Source organism: Orbicella franksi, chromosome 13 (assembly GCF_964199315.1).
Source record: "Orbicella franksi chromosome 13, jaOrbFran1.1, whole genome shotgun sequence".
NCBI classification, from domain to species: domain Eukaryota; kingdom Metazoa; phylum Cnidaria; class Anthozoa; order Scleractinia; family Merulinidae; genus Orbicella; species Orbicella franksi.
Window position 1 is genome coordinate 11217175 of NC_138157.1, and position 15534 is coordinate 11232708.

A 15534-nucleotide genomic window follows, 5' to 3' on the forward strand; every position below is an offset into this window, starting at 1 on the left:
GGGAGTGTTTTGATTCCGTCGGGAAAATGAATGCCTCTCGCAGAAAAACTCATTAAAAATGCAAGTTTTTGATCTCAAATCAAAAGCATGTTTCATCTCAGATGAAAACCCTTAGGATCTTGATCTTGTTTTTCATTGGGTATCAAGATCCATCCAAATATCCAAATATCCCGCATTGACTGGCTGATGACTGTATAAATAATTAATGAGTTTGAGAACCCTTCCTATTCCACCTTATCCTTTGCTAATCAGATGTTCAAAGTCTCTGAAATGTGTTTCAGAAAAACTTCGCCTGATTCGAAAATTGCATAGCGCCTCCCAAAACAAGCAGCACAGTTTGTTTGTTAGTCTGTCGCAAACGGACCTAAATACCTTTCTAGAGGGCAACTTTGGTACAAAGACTTCAAAATAAACCTCTTGTGTGGGTGCAGGTTATGGGGTATGGTCCAAGTGTTTTAATCGTACACAAACTCTTTCATGTACTGTACGATTACAATTATCTTGCAGGGGGCAGTGAAACAAGTGTTGACGAATCTAGTTCACCTACCGAGCGCCACCTTCTCGACCCATCTGGCTCCTTCACTGTTGGGCAGGAGCTGAAGCTTTCTGCATCTTCCGGTCGCAGTCGTAAGTACACACCTGAGAGTAACACCTCCTCTCTGGGGAGTGATTCCGCCAGTTCAGGACGGACCACACCCACCCACAAAGGACCGTTTAACTCAATACTTCGCGATGATGACGATTTTGAGAGTGTGAATCGCTCGTTTGGTCAGAGCACCAATGGACAGTTGCTAATTTGTCAATGCCCTCCGGATGCCGAGCTGCCTGGGTTTAATCGTCGAGATTTCTCGTGAGTTATAACTCTTATAACTTAGCCTGTGAACACGCTTCCTGTTGGGTTTAGTGCGAGCAAGCCTAATCTGGACTAGGGCGAGCGGAGCTAACGGAGAGCGGTCTGGTGACGAAGGGACGACTCACTTTGCTCGCCGGATTTTTTTCCCGCCCTCGCTGGGAGCCTGTTTGCAGGCTACTTACAACTTTGAGTATTGAACAGGGTGTGGAAAGGTTAATAGAGACGTGTAGGATTAGAGGTTGGGACGAGTGTTTCACGTGTCGTATAGTAGGGTGAAGGGGCGTGAGAAGATCCACAGATTCAGATTCGGCGAGATTTCTCGTAAGTTAGGGAGCATTGAGAAGGGCGTGGAAAGGGAAATAGAGAGATAGGAATCGGGGTGAAGAGGAGTGTTACACGTATTGTGTAGAGGAGTGTGGCAAGAGTAGGGAGAAGAGGCGTGGAAAGGGAAATGGAGAGACATGTAGGAATACAGGTGGGGAGGTGTGTTGTACGTGTTGTGTAGAGGGGTTGGCACGATTAGTAGAAAGGAGTGTGGGAAGGGTTGTCGCATAAGCTTTTTAAAGGGGGGTGTGGCAATAGACGTGGAGATGGTGATGGTGTGGCAAGATGAGAAAGGAGATGGTGAGAAGGGGTTTGGCAAACAAATTTGAGAGGCGTGGCAAGAGTAGTGCTAAGAGCATTGGGACTTAGCATCACTGGCATTTGATCTCGATTGTTTTTGCAATTATTTCATCCATTGCAGGCCATTTGATTTGTTGCAACATCCCAAAGAACTGGCTCGGCAGATAACACTGATTGACCATGGTATGAATTTTTACTACCTTCCTGTATTTCAATTTGATTGAATTCAAAGGTGCGAGTGCTTCGTCTTTCAGTTGAGTCTTTGTGTGATAAGGTATTTGGGATCTGTTGGACTGCATCGGCGGGAAAGTGAAACACAGCCATTTATCAACCTGTCGTTGATAAAGGTAAATTAACCTCCTTACGGAGTTCGTGAAACAAACAGAACTAGAAGAAGCAAGCAGACGAACTACTGAAACAAATGTGTCTGTTTAGTTTCTTTGTTAATAATTTTGCTGAATACCGATTGAAAATAATTGTCTCTATGGACCTCGCCAGGAGAGGAGGCCGATGGTTGGGGATTTCATTGACAATATTTTGTTATATGGCTTGCTTTCTTCAGAGTGTTTCTGTGCAGTGACTTCAGCTGATATCCAGAAGAAGGTTGCTATGGGAACAGGAAAGAAACGAAAAGTGCCCCCTGAAGAAAGACTCTCTGTAGAGAAAGTAGCCGACAGATTTAATCAGGTACCTATAGTTTCTTTTAGGGACGTTTCTTCGCTTTTTGGTCGGCGTGTTAGTGGCTCTTAGCTATCTTCTAAATTAAGTGCGTATGCTATCCCCAATTAGTACAGGGTTTCACCCTCGGCTATATTACCTAGACACGTTAATGAAGTTGTTATTGTTGTAAAATAACATCTCCGCTACGCAAAATTGGTATGTGCATACATGTAATCATCACTCATATATATACAACCCGACAGACGGTGCCTGTTAGATCTTGCTGTTTTTCTTGCCTTGCCTACCTGTGCTCCTGAAGCTTTCTGCCGTTTCGCCAGCGTTTTCCGACGCGTTCATTCTATTTCATTGGAAAAGCTCGTGTACGGTAGAATAGCTCGTGTTTGTTAGAATAGTCTCAATAGACCAATGTCGATGTATTAAAATTCAGCCTAAAACAATAGACCTCAGTACGAGGCTCTGGGGAATAAATACAAAGTTTGTGGGGTTTATTCCCCAGAGCCTCGTGCTGAAGTCTATTGTGTTAGGCTGAATTTTAATATATCGAAATTGGTCTATTGGCCTGACCTGGCGGTGCCTCTAAAAGAGCAACTAGCTAGCTAGTGACCGTTTTTCGCCTGTTGATGCATAAAAAACTGATAATGCCAGCCCAGATTTGCGTGGTCACAGAAATAATTCGTATTCACTCGTTGACCGGCTTTGAAACTCTTAATAGACCAATTTCGATATCTTAAAATTCAGCCTAAAACAATAGACCTCAGTACGAGGCTCTGGGGAATAACTACAGGTCTCTTGTGTTAGGCTGAATTTTAATATATCAAAATTGGTATATTATTTAAACGACTTCTTTGTCGTTACAATTTGTATTAATTATTAAGGAATTGTTCGCTTTTCATGACGCGAACATTTCATGACGCCAAGTGGAAGAAATTTATTACAAATAATTGTATTTAGGCCGGCAGCCTAAAAAATGTAACAATTGACGTAGTTTTATTAATATATTAGTAAGTATTTTTGGTATATTAGTATTTTCCTTACAAGTAGTGTTATTAGTAACAGTATTTCTTGTTTTGTTGTGTTTTTTCATCTATACTAGCGTTAGTCTGTAGTTTCTTCTTAAAAAAAAGTAAAAATTAGCGTAGTTTTTATTCATTAATATAAATAGTTAGTAAGTATTTTGGGTGTATTAGTATTTTCCTCTTAAGTACTCTTATTAGTAATAGTATTCCTCGTTTTTTTTTCCATCTGTACTCACGTTAGTTTATTTAGTTTTTCTTTCTTTTATCTGCAAATGTAATTTCAATTGTTATTGTCACTCTTATTTGTAAACTTGTATAAATATCAATAAAATACAAAAAAAAAAAAAAATTTGTTAAGGAATTAAATAAGTGATGTTGTTATATAGCCGGAGTTTTGTTGACTCTAAGCGCACTCTCGTTAGCTGATTTATTGTCAAATCTAAATGTCGCCCGACGGGTGGCAATTCGGCAGCTCGTAATAAATAAAGATAATAATTTAAACTTAGCACTGAACGAATTAACTTCTTTTACTTTTATTACTTTCTTTCAGCTGAGCACGTGGGTTGCGGCCACTATTGTCACGGAAAAATCAGTGGAGAAACGTGCCAATATGTTCATCAACTTCATCGAAACTGCCAAGGTAATGAAAACTAATGTGTACGTATGGTGTTTTATCCCCTGTTACACAGCCCAGGGTTAACGCTATCGAGCATTTTTCTGTCTAAAAGCGAAGATATTGGTGATGTCACCTATGATCATTAATGGGCCTGCCAGAGACCTATTGGGTGCGTGGTACGGAAATTGAACGCCAAAAACAGTGTTTGTATTTAAGCAATAGAGCACTTTTTCCGAGTTTGCATTGTCTCATCTAAACACAAGGGGGTTTGGAGAATCCGAGACAGTTGTGCCAACCCCAAGACGTAATCGAGGGTTTGCATAACTTTCTAGAATTCTCCCAACCCCTTAAGTGGGCTGTATAAACACGGAAAAAGTACTCTATTGCTTTTATAAGAATACGCGCGAATTTAAAACGTCACAACCGTGTTTTACATACTCTCATCCAAACACACCTATCGACCAATGAGAATGCGTGTAGTATCTCAACCATTTTATAAACACATATCTTACTGTGTTTGTTGGTTTGGCAGTTATGTCTTGAACTGAGGAACTTTAATGCGGTAATGGCCATTGTGGTGGCAGCTCTGGGCAGTGCACCAGTCAGGAGACTGCATAAAACAAAAGAGGTGAGAATATGCACAGGAATCTAAGGTTTACTTTTTCTCCCTCAAAATAAAATTAAAAAAATAACCTTTTTAAGTGTCATGGGGACACTAAAAATGAAGAAACAAGTGTTGTAAATAAAATTGAAAACTTGTTAGAAATCTCAACTGTTTGGAGGTTGATCAGACAATCCATCTTAGTGGCAGGGAAGACGATTTGAACACGGGAACAGAAGAAAAAACAGTATAAACAGAAAACCTCAGCGAAAAGTTACAAAACTGAAATCAAAATTCTCGCTAGCTAATCCTGTGTTAGCTAAATCGGACTTAGAACAACCCGACCCAGGGCCCTGAAAACCAGGCCACGCCCCGTCCATATGAGTCAGTGGTCTCTCCGGTGATTCCGTGCGGCCACTGTGACCTCAGAAATCCCATCTTTTTTTTATGTTACGAGGAAGACTTACTAATTAAAAGGAGTTTATCTCTACCAACTGTAGGCGACTAAAGTATCAAGGAATTTGTACAGTGTGCCCATTTAGTTTTTCACGCTGGGCATTATTTACTTACAGCTTGTTCCTAAGGACTTCCTTGAACAGTATGCTAAGATGGAAATCCTCATGGATACAAAGGTAGGTCATCGCTTGAAGAAAGATACATATCTATGTATAAATGCATAACTTTATTTATACTCAAATTTGCAGGGTAGCTACTTGTAGCTAGGGGAAGTAAAAGAATCGAGAAAAAAATTCAACTGCATGGACAAATTAAATTTTAAGTTAATACAATTCGCACAACCTATATTGATGAGCCACTCGGAGACGTTATAGAAGTAACTGTTCTGTAGTTTTCAGGTAAGATAAGAATTTACTTGTACATGGCTTGAGAAGAGATACAACAAGGATAGGTATAAATACAGAAGAGTCTATTCAAGCTCAACCGTAACATCAGCCATTCAGTCAGTATTTTATGTCGTGGAAGTGAAGTACCCCGTTTTGAGTTTCGGGTGATTGCCAGTCATGACTGTTTGTCGACAGCATTGAACCCCATTTCCATTTGTGAGTAGTTTGTTTGTTCTCACGGATTGTATGCCTGATTTTTACAAGCATTCAAAGGGAAATTATGTTCTAATCACGTTGATCAATGTTAGGAATGGAAAGAAATAAGTGGTTTGTAAATGTCTTTCGTGATAGGATAATTACAAGAGATATCGTCAAGCTCTTGCTTCCTCACCCACTCCGTCAGTTCCTTACTTTGGTAAGTTTAAAACATGTATTGTTATTCGCACCTTGTACAACTGGCAAGTTGGTAGTTATTATAGAAACCAACGAGCGAGGAAAACCAGATTGCCTTAACCTTGAGAATACTGAAGACGAAGAGTGAACATGCGTCAAAATGATCCCATTTTACGTTGTGACCAGAAACATTACCCGCTTAAAATTTAGGGAAAAAAAAACCACTCGTGTTGTGAAGTACATTTCCCAAACTCATTCATAATTCATCAAGTTTAAACAAGGGAAATCATGACTGTGACGGCGTTTGGATATCTGATCTTAATTAGTATAGATTTTTACGATTTTATTTCTCCGTTTTCTCCGTTTTCTCCGTAGTCTAAGTTACGATTGGGAAGATATATCAAACCCTTAAGACAGTGTTTGACCACATTTCCAAACACCTCGAAGTTCGTCAAAAATACTCCGCTAGGCGTCGTATTTTCAACTCGCTTCTCGGTGTTTGGAAATGTGGTCAAACACGGTCTTTCGTATTTGATGTATTGCGTCTCAAATCTCGTACATGTCACTCGTATCTTGTAAGCTAAGTACCTCTTGGCGTTTTATCCTGGAGGTTTATCCATCCGTCCCATGACTGAAGTCGATTGTGCTAGTTTGTACCTTCTCATTCTACTTGATCAGTTAGCAACAAGAACTTCAGTTGTACCCACCTACGATCAATTGTCGAGTGTTTGAAGGCAGTAGACATTCCAGAGAGTCCCAGGACCATCCACGGTATTTTTAGGACAAGTACTTCTTTGTTAATTTGGCCATAGATATAAATGTTTTTTGCTTGTTTTTTGTTTGTTTTCTAATATATCAAGGTATTTACATGAAGGATCTCACTTTCATCGCTGAAGGAAATCCTGACTTTTTTAAAGGTGGCCTCATCAACTTGACCAAACGGAGACAGGTAAATGGCGTTTTTTAGAATAATGTATAGATTTGGCCAAACCTAAATGCGGAGCCCCTAGGCCGTACTGGTCAGCGGATACCTTGTTTTGTCAGATGCTAATTGACCATAACATGGATGTCCAATATCAAAGATGTACGCTGTAAACCAAGGCTGCATGTCTCTGTTAAAGGATAGAGCGTGTCCATGGATAGCTATCATTTTGATGTTCCCAAACAGAAAATGTTTACAGAAAAAAAGAATTCATTCCCAGACAATAGAAATCTCATTGTTTGGGAAGACAAATATGGCCGCTTAACGTCATGTCTGATGTGAAAACGCTTGTGCTTGCTTACCTGTCGAGAACCTGTTTCACCAGTGTGAAATTTTCCCTAGATCTTGTACTAAAATGGCCCGTTTCTCCCGCCAAAGCGACGCTGTTTCACTCCCGCGCGCTGTTTTATGTGAAAACGTCGCACTTGTGATAGTAAATCATGTTTTCAGAAATGAATTTTTGTTTGACGACTCTAATTCCATGCATTTCTGTTTTTTTATTTTACCTTTTTTTTATTTTAACAGATCTACCTCGTTATTGACGAGATAAGACGTTTTCAAAAGGACGTTTATAATTTCCAGGAGGTGGGCCGTTTGTTGATTGTATATTTTTTTGCGTGAATATTTGGCCTCTTCAAACAATCAGTCATTTTATTTAAAAACTCGGTTAAAATCTTCAGTAAGTACAATAGTATATCTAACTACAAATATAACATTAATTAAAAAACTACCATATACCTGTTTTGCAAGTTTGCCGAGTGAAAAAGTAAACTTGCATGATAAATGATCCTGCTACGACAAGCCCGTGAACCGGCGCCACCATCTTCCCTCTCCATCGGTTCCCCGACCAAAGAGTCTTGGTGCAAGCTTTGTTGCAATCTTTAATGCTGCTGCAGGTCGTCTCGCAATAAAGTCATATTTTAGCCTGCTGCAGGTTCTCAGAGTATGAGGAAAATGAGTCATATGAATGAATTATATATGTGAAAGACAATGCCAAGTGAAGAAGTGATCGTCAGTTTTGCGTTTACTCAGCATCGTCAGTTAAGAGAGACATTCACTTTGTCCTTGAACTAACTATTTGCCTATCTCACCCATCCCGACCGTACGTCAGCCCAAGTTTGTTTGCAGTTCTACTCATCGCTGCTTTCCTTTTCAGGTCTCCGAGATTCGTGACTACCTCGCAAACGAGAAGATTCACACTGAAAAAGAGCTGTACGATATCTCGTGCCAGTTCGAACCAGGCCTCCCTCGGCGACACTCTGAAGCCGACAAGTCCTTCTCGTCGCGCCCAGTCCCCCAATTTAAGTCGAACACCGTCGGTCGCATGGCAGGGAAAAGGTGCATGAGCCTGTCCAGGAGTACGACTACCTTGGAAGGTGCTGTCCCGGATTCGACGTGTTGACGTCATCGTGACGTCAGTGCATGACGTCGGAAAAAACATAATTTGACGTAAATATTTTACGGTAATAATAGTGTTGTTTTTGAAATTGAACGTGAACTTTTGTATCAAGAAACAGTAAGGAAAACGTCAACCTAACATTTCAGCGGTTTGTCGTCATATTTTGGTACTGTTTCTATTCAGTGGGAATTCCCGTATGACGTTCTCTCCTAGGAATGTATCAATCAAGTTTATGAAACTTGACTTGTTGTAAATATTTTTACCGAGTTGTAACTGTTGTTTATAATAGTGTTTTTATGAACACAATTTAGCACTGATTTTTAATGGTGAATTCTCAGTTCCGCTAAGACAACAGCACATGGTTTATTCTAGTGCGTTCTTTTTCAATTCTGTTTAATTTCCTCTCTTGTCTTCGCCCCTTAATCGGTCTGGTGGAATAGGTAGTGTAATAATGTTATGTTAGTTGGTTTTTGCCGAGTGCCGTTAAAGTAAAGCCTCGATCGATAGAAACAAGGCTGTAAAGGAACTAGAACTCGAAGCCCAAAATCTGTAATCAGCACAGTCCAAGTCAAGTAGCTGCAGTGAGGCATAATGCGCCATTTTAATTCAATTCCTGTTTATAAATTGTGGGAAGGGGGTGGAGGGGGGGGGGGGGGCTATACAAAGAAAAGTATTAAAAAGTTGAATTTCTAGATGAGGAAGCTTAACAGGGTTTTTTCGATATTTGTTGTGTCGAGTGAAACTCTCCATCTCTACTCAAGAGTGCACCAGAAAAGCCAGCGATCTTTCGATTACGAAGATAGTGAAATAAAAGACAAAATACTTGTTACCTCATTTCAAGGTAGTTTAGGTTTTGGAGAATCACTAGTTATTTAATTTATATTTAAAATCTAATATAAACAGACAATTCGGTTAGAAATCTGGTGGATTCGCGTTACTTCCTGTCAATTGTGGTAAATCATTGCAATACAATTCTAGCTGAAGCGTAGTTGGTCAGTGGCGAAACGTTTTTAAACCGACACAGATTTCGACTGCCTGACTGCAATTTTCCAGCGATTAAGTTAAGATAGTTTAGTAGACAATGGAAATCTCTCTTTTGAAACGTTTTAGCCAGAAATTTTAGAGTTAAAAGACTGCAGTCGATCGTGTTGGGGGCCACTAGGGGTGGAACGTAAGTTGACTTCCCCACTCACATTTCTACGATTGTAAAATCGTTGCGAGCCAAGTTAATATAATTAGGGTCTTGTATATATCGATGCAAAGTTATGAAAAGCATGACTTGCAAAGAATCGCGACATGTTTAAGTAAGCCAAGTTATTTATTTAAACATATACGAGATACGATTTCTGTACAACACAGGACTTGGATCTGCTAAGATTATTTTGAAATGCTTGATATTTTTCTATCCATACAATTCAATTTCCTGGTAGGTTGGTGACGTGAATTAAACTGTTATTACAAATGTGATTTGATGACCAGTTTATATTTAGCCCGGATATTTAGAGCATTTTTAACGTATTGAACCTTAACCAAAGTAATCACGCTAGCCAATCAGAAGGGACACGATCCAGCGAACAGGTCGAAACTCTAAGCAAATGCATGCAGTTGACGCAAAGCGCGGACAAACTTGTGTAAACGAGTCACAACGGGTTTTCGTTTTACTCCTGATTGGATGACAAATTTCTGAGTCAATAGCTTAACGTAATAATGTAAAACCGAAGCAAGTGAGAATTACTCTCGACGCTCAAGTCAAAACCGCTCTATTGGTGGGTGCTAAAATGTAAAATGTAAATCTTATTTATAGTGGTCATACACTTAGCTATACAAGCACTAAGTTTAGCTAGTTTACAGGCATGCCACTGAAACAAAGGAAACAAATATTTCAAACAAACGTAACAGTTAGAAGTCGCAACTGGCAGGAGGCAGACCAGTTGGCTATTTACAAAGCGTGACCGAGGATTTGAACTCGGGACTACCGAGAAACAAATCCCGCCAATGGCAGGGTGAAGGCCTTGAATCCGGGACCTCCGGATTACAACACCAGCGTCCTAAACCACTCGGTGTCTCGCATTTCACATTTCGACATCAGTGACCCGGACGGTGCTTGTTGTACATATCGATACAGATGGGCACATTTTGTCTTGGGATAATATCTCTCTCCTCCGCAGAGGCTGGAAGGTTTCTTTCCGGGCGGGGAGAATTCAATGAACGATATGAGTGTAGGTTGACGTAAATACGACTTTGCGCCCGCACTCACCTCGCACAGCGGCTCTATAATGAAAGTTTTGATCCTCTGCGGAGGAGAGATACTCGTGCATGGCAGACTGACAGGGATAATTCCAATAACATTACGCGTAAAAGAACTTGATAACATGTCTACAAATTACTTGAGAGGGTTTAACCTTGAACGTAAGGCCTATATTTGAAATGAACTCTCTCACCCTTCATGCTCTCTCGCTTGAGCAGCACATTAGTTGTGATTCAAAGTTAGGACACTTGGGACTAATCTGGAACCCAGACCTCATTCTGTTTGGCCGAGGCAAAACTGGCTTCTAGATTGCGTAGTGACAGCCTGGCAATCATAGCGTGTTGTGTTTTGCTGCCGCAGGTAGGGGGGCTCTAATCTTATCGTAAAAAATCAAGCGGCAGAAATCTTAGGGAGGGGACCCGAAGAAAATGATATTGCAACTCCGGTTGTCCGACCTGGAATGGCTTATATCTGGCTCAGTTTTTGTTTTTGTTTTTGTTTTGTTTTTTTGTTTTTGTTTTTGTTTTTGTTTTTGTTTTTGTTTTTGTTTTTGTTTTTGTTTTTGTTTCTTTTTTTTCGCGCGACCCCCTTTGACTATTTGTAGGGAGGGGGAAGGCACCAAAGGGTTAAACCTCGGCCTGATCGCAGGTGACTATTTACTCACCTTTAATTTCAGCAACACAAAAGCCTGGAAACAGTTTACACTTAACTCCTGTAAAACAGTTAATTATACATAGCGAAAATGTTACAAATAATCAAAATGAAATTCGGTAAATTATAGTGTAAATAATGTAGGCAGGATTAAACTAGGATGTTAACACTCGTTTGCGTTTTTGCAACCCAGAAATTTTACCGTTTTTGAAAGTCAATATCCCTTGCAATACTACACCCAAATAGTTAAACATAAGCTTTTACAAGCTCTTTCAATGTCTGGAATCAATTCGTATTTAGCTAGCAGTGCGTCTTCTCTATGTAAAGTCAAATGCTAACAAGGAAGAAAGCAAACCATGACGTCAGCGAAGATTTCCCCGAGTAATCGAATGAAAATGTCAAATAGAAACCCGCACAAAGCCACAGCAAACCCATAGTGCGTAACCTCCACTAATTTGAAGTTTTCTTACTACACCAGTACATATAGATTTGAAAGGAAATATGATGCAAAGGAATTCCATTTCCTTTGAAATGTTTTTCCATACCATTATCAAAACTCTCTTTGAAAGCTTTCTTAGTTTGTTCGCTACCACCAGCTATTACAGAATACGAAGAGAAAAACTCGTACGCCTTTTCAACAGAGAAAGGGAAACGATGCCTAAAGCTTAGATTTTCTTTTGGAGCGCGAAATAACTGCTGGCAGAGTCCGCCAAAAAGAGTTTTCCAACTTTCTTGGCAAGGAAAAACTATGGATTTTTGCTCAAAAATGGGCCACATAAATTCGTACAGATCTTTCACCCACGGAACAGAAGTGTCTTCGATTGACCAAATCATTCCAAAGGATCCACTTGGAGCAAGAACTCGGTGAATCTCCTCAACAGCTGCGCGGTTTGCAAACCAGTAAAAACTTTGGGCCGCAATAACCACGTCCACACTTGCGTCAGGGAGGGCTGAAAATTAAAATATAGCGCTGACGGTAAAAATAAAACAGGACTTTCTACTTGAAATGTTGTCTTCTTATTACGCACGGGAAACATTGATACAAGCGATGTGAAATAGGTCTGAAAAAACGCCAGAGTGCAGGAATGGCAATAGTTTACATGAATGGAGACATTCTCTGGGGTTCGCCATGCAATCTTTCTACGTCACGTGACTAGTCCAAAGAGCGTTGCGTGACACTAGTTTCTGAAATAATCATGTTCATTTCGAATATTAAGTTGAAAAAAACCGAGAAAACTTGTAACTAAAATGTGACGTTCCAAACAGAAAGTGCGAAGTTAACTAGATTAGCTCAACTGCACCAGTAATGACCAATAATAAATAGTAGAACGATATGAAGATCGTGGTCGTGCAGAATTGAAATAACTGACATAAATCTACTTAAGTATTTTCTCGGCAGAGCATTGGATAATTTCAGTATCAGGCATAACCACTTTAAATTCTTCGTACATGTTGTGATGTGGTTCGCTGGCAATCACTTTGATATCTTTGACCTCTTTTAGCTCTAAGATTTTTAACATCACCCGAGTGAACTTTCCCGTACCACAGCCGACTTCCAAAATTGTGAAAGGACGATCCCGGGTTACGATCTCATTCACGGCAAGATTATTCAAAAAGAACTCCACGGCCTCCACAGGATAATCTTGCCGTGTATTCTCATAGTGAGAAGCTCCAACGAAGCCTCGTTGTACGAGATCGGGAAGGATTTGATTTTGTTGAGACATTAATAGCTATTAATCCGAGGGCAGGTCATGAAGTGACCCAATTCACCGAAAGGATAAAAATTACCTGGAAAATTCAGACAGGACTCTGGACTCTAGGGTCTGGACGCTGGATTGTACTTTGGACAGGAGCAAAGACTAACTTCCAATAAATTATTAAATAAAGTTAATCATTAACCTAACACTTTTCAATACAGTTAATGAAGCCCTTTTGTTCGATTATTCAAAATTATCTCTAAGACTTTTTTTTAAAAAAAGTCATGATATGCATTTTATGTCACGCAATTCACTCCGCGTCGCGTTATGATGTCGTGTTGCCAATCTCGTTTGCTTAATTTCTTTAATACTGTGCAAGCTTGGCAAAATGAGAGTTCTCGAGACATTTCGAGAGTTCTGTAGCAGGATCGATTTTGATTGCTTTTAACAATAGTATATAACACTGAAGAAAAACAGCAAGGAACTCGATTGAGTTTGATAGCTAGACATGTGCAATTCAGGAATTCTGATATTAAGAACTTTCTAGGATTTCTGGCTTCCATACTGCTGGCCAAGGTGAGCGAAGACTCTAGGTTCTAAGTTGTCACGCTGGATATGTAGCTAAGTCACGTCACCTATCTAAAGACACCGAAGCTTTCAGTATTTTAGAAATGTCATGAAATAATAGAAATCGGAAGCACGTGCCTGACAGTTTCAATTAGTTCAGTCGATGATTACTAGTTAATTACTACCAGATTGTAAACGCCTTTCATCTTATCAACGAAACCTGTAAGCTTGCGTGTCAGGTGATATTCCGTGATCAAAGAAACTGTTTAGAAAAGGTTGTAAGCCAATCAAATTAGGTCTCGCTAAGTTTTAAGGAGTGCCGTGTGTTGAGTCTTTTTAGTGCAAGTACACAGTCAGAGCGAGAGAGGAAAGCGAACCTTGTGATTTTAAAATAAACTTGTGAAGTTTGCGAAGAACGGCCTGTTGAGTCTTGGCATTCGCAACAGAAATTTATTTCTCTATAAACTTAAGGGAAACAAAGACTCGCTCGCTCGTCCTCTCACCCACACTGCTACTGCGAGTCAAAGTTTTTTTCACATGTGTCCTTATTACCCCGTACACTCTTATACGGTAGGGCTCCGTTTTCACGTCTCCTCTCTGGGTCTACCTCGTCAGGTACCGTTGCGTCGGTGACTGGTAATGTGGTGCTTAATGGTTAGGTCGCGCATCCAGCACTTTGAGCGCAACAGGTCCATAACTCCACGCGCGCTCGAACAAAGGAGGGACGCCTGGGAATGAGTAGACCCTGGACAGTGTTTTCAAATTTAGGCGTTTTCAATGGAAACGATTTTAACAATTTTGCTTATTAAGTGTGGTAGGCCATAGGCGAAACGGCATCAAGGAGAAAACATCGACCGAAGCTAAGGGACTAATCAAAAATTAGCAGGAGGGGAGGGGAGTGGAAAACAGGGGAGGGTCACAGTTTTTTGACTCCTTCCAAAGGGAGGGTTATGAAAAAAATGACAGGAAAAGAGGGAGGGTCACAAGAAATTAAGCCATCATGATCGTAAAGGGATGCTTGAATATTACGTTTTAAAATATAACAAAATAGGTATGAAAATCAAGGCATGTAATTATTTCCTGACATTAAAAAGACAAGATATTGAGAGTGTAAATGAAACAACCCACCTTATAAAACAGCTCAGGTTTTGCTTTTGCACATCAATTGTTAGATATCACTCAGAAAACCTGTTCTCTCTGACAGCATCAACATCAGCAGTGCTGCCGTCACGATCATCCTCAACATTATTATCACCATTGCCATCATCGTCGTCGTCGTCATAAAATTCGGAAGTTTTATTTATCTAGAGAAGGGTCATGGACTTTTAGGACGAGTTCCAGGGGAGGGTCGGGACATTTTTCATCCCTTTCATCATCTTATTTCCATCACTTAGCTGAAAATCTCCACCACCCTCCCTCCCCCTGCTAACTTCTGACAAGTCCCTAATGTTATTTATTCACTCATTACTCGGGCTTCAGGAAAGCCCAATCGAGTCATAAAATTCTTGGTCGCCAAAGGGGCGATCATAGTCCCAGGCGTTCCTAGCGCAGACTGCGGAAACGGGGCGAGAACACGACATCTTTTTGTATATCGTGTGTTCACTCTTCGTGAGCGACGTATTATACACCATGTGGTATTTTTTTGAAGAAAGGTTTGGCAAGAATCACGGCTTATACTTTCATCTCACATGTTGATCGTTTTCGGAGCGGGTCGGTCTTCAAATTACATTGCGTGAAAGCCCGCCAAGTATTAGCAAAATTCATGCTCGACTCGTTCTCTTTTGATAGCAAATGAGCCATGTGCGAGTTCGAACTATGAAAACACTGACAAAAAACTATGATTACTGACTTAAAAACAAACTATGATGCTGAGACGTGCACCTCAGATGTTGAAAAAAAAAAACCACAATAATCGTCGTAAACAGAACTTCGAAGAGGAGGCAAACAACATACGACTGGATAAAGAGGACACTCCACGAAGAAACTTGAATAGTAAATATTCAAGCGTAACTCTTGTGTTAAAATATCCTGATTCTTTTATTTGAATTTATTTAGCCTGCGTAGCAGTCTTTTCCGTTTTCTCTAAGCGGGAGAGACCGAGAGCCAAGGGGAAGTCGCGCGATCGCATGCGCCTTCCCTGCCCCTCCCCGCTACCACTAATTTTTTTGTTACCTCTGTTCCCGTGCCCTCGCGCGACTCCCGCTTCCCTGAAAGGAAATGGAAAAGACTGCAACGCAGACTAGTATTTATTGCATTGTATAAGCTTTACTGATACTGTACTTTCTTGTTGAATCAACAACACAGATAAACAAGTCAAAGATTTCAGTTTATTAACGAGAACATTGTCCCGCTCAATAACACAAC

At 40.3% G+C, this 15534-nt stretch overlaps 3 protein-coding genes across 3 annotated transcripts in view; 1 reads left to right on the forward strand and 2 right to left on the reverse strand.

Moving 5' to 3' along the window:
- The window catches only part of LOC145466626 (uncharacterized), a 39435-nt gene extending 30931 nt beyond the window's left edge, over positions 1–8504 (forward strand). Inside the window, exons 28-37 of the mRNA XM_081450332.1 lie at positions 508–850; positions 1599–1660; positions 2040–2164; positions 3725–3814; positions 4323–4418; positions 4964–5023; positions 5585–5648; positions 6487–6575; positions 7134–7193; positions 7765–8504. Of these exons, the coding sequence (XP_081306458.1) occupies positions 508–850; positions 1599–1660; positions 2040–2164; positions 3725–3814; positions 4323–4418; positions 4964–5023; positions 5585–5648; positions 6487–6575; positions 7134–7193; positions 7765–8010 (1235 nt within the window). The 3' untranslated portion in view covers positions 8011–8504. The remainder of the gene's footprint in view (positions 1–507; positions 851–1598; positions 1661–2039; positions 2165–3724; positions 3815–4322; positions 4419–4963; positions 5024–5584; positions 5649–6486; positions 6576–7133; positions 7194–7764) is intronic.
- The window catches only part of LOC145466643 (uncharacterized), a 246132-nt gene that overhangs the window by 90394 nt on the left and 140204 nt on the right, over positions 1–15534 (reverse strand). The window lies entirely within an intron of this gene.
- LOC145466690 (uncharacterized) lies at positions 10921–12846 on the reverse strand. Its single transcript, XM_081450401.1, has 2 exons — positions 12291–12846; positions 10921–11856 (listed from the first exon to the last, which is right to left on the reverse strand). The coding sequence occupies exons 1-2, from the start codon at positions 12628–12630 to the stop codon at positions 11357–11359; spliced, it is 840 nt and encodes a 279-aa protein (XP_081306527.1). The 5' UTR covers positions 12631–12846; the 3' UTR covers positions 10921–11356.